At 34.9% G+C, this 2,979-nt stretch overlaps 1 protein-coding gene across 1 annotated transcript; it reads right to left on the bottom strand.

Moving 5' to 3' along the window:
• Positions 1–228: 228 nt before the first annotated feature.
• Positions 229–714, bottom strand: LOC130848571 (AP-1 complex subunit sigma-2-like). Its single transcript, XM_057727024.1, has one exon. The coding sequence runs from the start codon at positions 697–699 to the stop codon at positions 229–231; it is 471 nt and encodes a 156-aa protein (XP_057583007.1). The 5' UTR covers positions 700–714.
• Between the last annotated feature and the right edge of the window lie 2,265 nt (positions 715–2,979).

Raw genomic sequence — 2,979 nt, forward strand, 5'->3', positions numbered from 1 at the left:
AATAGAGCAGAAAATGTGAGACTATGAAAAAAGAAATATGAGTAAGTATATATTATTTAACCAAAATTTTTTTTGGTTTATGTATATGTAACTATTGTGATAAAAAAATGTATTTATTACTGTGACTTTTTGTCAAATACTTTTGAAAATCAGATTTACAGTTACTGAATATTTTAAGGTATTCCAGTTTTTCATTATTACAAATGCACCAGAGTAGCAAGAGTTGACTCAAAATGAATAAAATGAAACAGCAGGGGGGAAATGCTCAAAATTCTCCTGCAGTAGATCAGCCTGCTCTATTGCCTTAAGGACATTTTTCTTGGATGTTTCCTGAACTTCTCCTCCCAAAAGAAACTCATCCAAAATAAAATAAGCCTTCTCAAAATTAAAGATGATATCAAGTTCACACACACTGCCAAAATACTTATCAAGTAATTTCACATAACGATGAATTATTTCCAGGGTAATTAGTTCATTGTCCTGATCCTCAATAGCACAGCAAAAATATAGACTGGCATATCTTTTGTAAACAATCTTCAGATCTCGCCACTCAAGAAAGCTGCACATTTTAGGTTCCTGTGCTAAAACGGTTTGAACAAGTTTTCTTGTTATCTTTTTCTTCTCTTTGTCTGATAATGGGACATACCATTTCTGCAGTTGAAGCTTTCCCTGACGACTAAAAAGCAACATAAACTGCATTGCAGCCGCCGGCTGCGGGCGCGGCAGGGCTCGGCTGGCGGCGGCAGTGACTGAGGGGAAGCCCTTGTCGCTGAGCGGAAGAAGAGAAGCCATGTTGCTCCTGGGAGGGAACCCTGTTCAGGGAGCTTAATTGACATTTATAGGAGATTCCATACAAAAACGACAGAATACACTTTCTCCTGAAGTGCACTCAGAACATTCTCCAAGGTAAATCACACCAGGGTCACAAATCAAGCTTCAGTAAATTCAAGAAAATTGAAGTTGCATCAAGTATCTTCTCTGACAACAATGCCATGAGACTAGATAACAATTACAGGAAAAAAAACTGTAAAAAATACAAACAAATGGAGGCTAAACAATATGCTATTAAACAACCAAGAAATCACTAAAGAAATCAAAGAGGAAGTCAAAAATTACCTAGAAACAAATGACAATGAAAACACAACAACTCAAATCCTATGGGATGCAGCAAAAGCAGTTCTAAGAGGGAAGTTTATAGCAATACAGTCCTACGTCATGAAACAAGAAAAATATCGAATAAACAACCTAACCTTACACCTAAAACAATTAGAGAAAGAGGAACAAAGAAACCCCAAAGTGAGCAGAAGGAAAGAAATCATAAAGAGCAGATCAGAAATAAACAAAAAAGAAATGAAGGAAACAATAGCAAAGATCAGTGGAAGTAAAAGCTGGTTCTTTGAGAAGATAAATAAAATTGATAAACCATTAGCCAGACTCATCAGGAAAGAAAGGGAGAAGATGCAAATCAACAGAATTAGAAATGAAAAAGGAGAAGTAGCAACTTACACCACAGTAGTACAAATGTTCATAAGAGACTACTACAAGGAACTCTATGCCAATAAATTTGATAACCTGGGAGAAATTGATATACTTTTAGAAAAGTACTATCTACCAAGACTGAACCAGGGATAAATGGAAAATATGAGCAGAACAATCACAAGCACAGAAATTAAGACTGTAATTAAAAATCTCCCAACAAAAAAAGCCCAGGGCCAGATGGATTTACAGGCAAATTCTATCAAGCATTTTGAGAAGAGCTAACACCTATCCTTCTCAAACACTTCCAAAACACTCCTAAAGTCATTCAATGAGGCCACCATCACCCTGATTACAAAACCAGACAAAGATATCACAAAAAAAAAAAAAATACAGGCCAATATCACTGATGAATATAGATGCAAAAATCCTCAACAAAACACTGGCTATCAGAATCCCACAGCACATTCAAAAGATCGTACATCATGATCAAGTGGGGTTTATTCCTGGAATGCAAGGATTCTTCAATATATGAAAGTCAATCAATGTGATACATAATATCAAAAATTTGAAGGATAAAAACCATATGATCATTTCAACAGACATAGGAAAAGCTTTTGAAAAAAATCAACATCCATTTATCATAAAAAATCTCCAGAAAATGGGCATAGAAGGAAATTACCTCAACATAATAAAAGCCATATATGAGAAACCAAAAGCCAACATCATTCTAAATGGTGAAAAACTGAAAGCATTCCCTCTAAGATCAGGAACAAGACAAGGGTGCCCACTCTCACCATTGTTATTCAACATAGTTTAGAAGTTTTAGCCATAGCAATCAGAGAAGAAAATGAAATAAAAGGAATCCAAATTGGTAAAGAAGAAGTAAAATTGTCACTCTTTGCAGATGATATGATATTATATATACAACACTCTAAAGACTCTACCAGAAAACTGCTAGCTCTAATCAATGAATTTAGTAAAGTAGCAAGACAAAAAATTAATGTGCAGAAATATCTTGCATTCGTATACACTAACAATGAAAAGCAGAAGGAGAAATTAAAGACACTCTCCCATTTACCAATGCAACCAAAATAATAAAATACCTAGGAATAAACCTGTCTAAGGAGGCAAAAGACCTGTATGCAGAAAAGTATAAGACACTGATGATAGAAGTCAAAGATGATACAAACAGATGGAGAGACATACCATGTACTTGGATTGGAAGAATCTGCATTCTGAAAATGACAATACAACTCAAAATAATTTACAGATTCAACACAATCTCTATCAACCTACCAATGGCATTTTTCAAAGAACTAGAACAAGAAATCTTATGATCTGTATGGAAATGCAAAAGACCCTGAATAACAAAGTCAGTCTTTAGAAAAAAAGATGGAGTCGGTAGAATTAGGTTTCCTGACTTCAAACTATACTACAAGGCCACAGTGATCAAGACAGTATGGTAGCGGCACAAAAATAGAAAGGAAGATCAATGGAACA

Source organism: Hippopotamus amphibius, chromosome 3 (assembly GCF_030028045.1).
Source record: "Hippopotamus amphibius kiboko isolate mHipAmp2 chromosome 3, mHipAmp2.hap2, whole genome shotgun sequence".
NCBI classification, from domain to species: Eukaryota; Metazoa; Chordata; class Mammalia; order Artiodactyla; family Hippopotamidae; genus Hippopotamus; species Hippopotamus amphibius.

Coding starts and splice junctions, on each gene's coding strand:
- LOC130848571 (XM_057727024.1), bottom strand. CDS start 699: ATGCAGTTTATGTTGCTTTTTAGTCGTCAGGGAAAGCTTCAACTGCAG.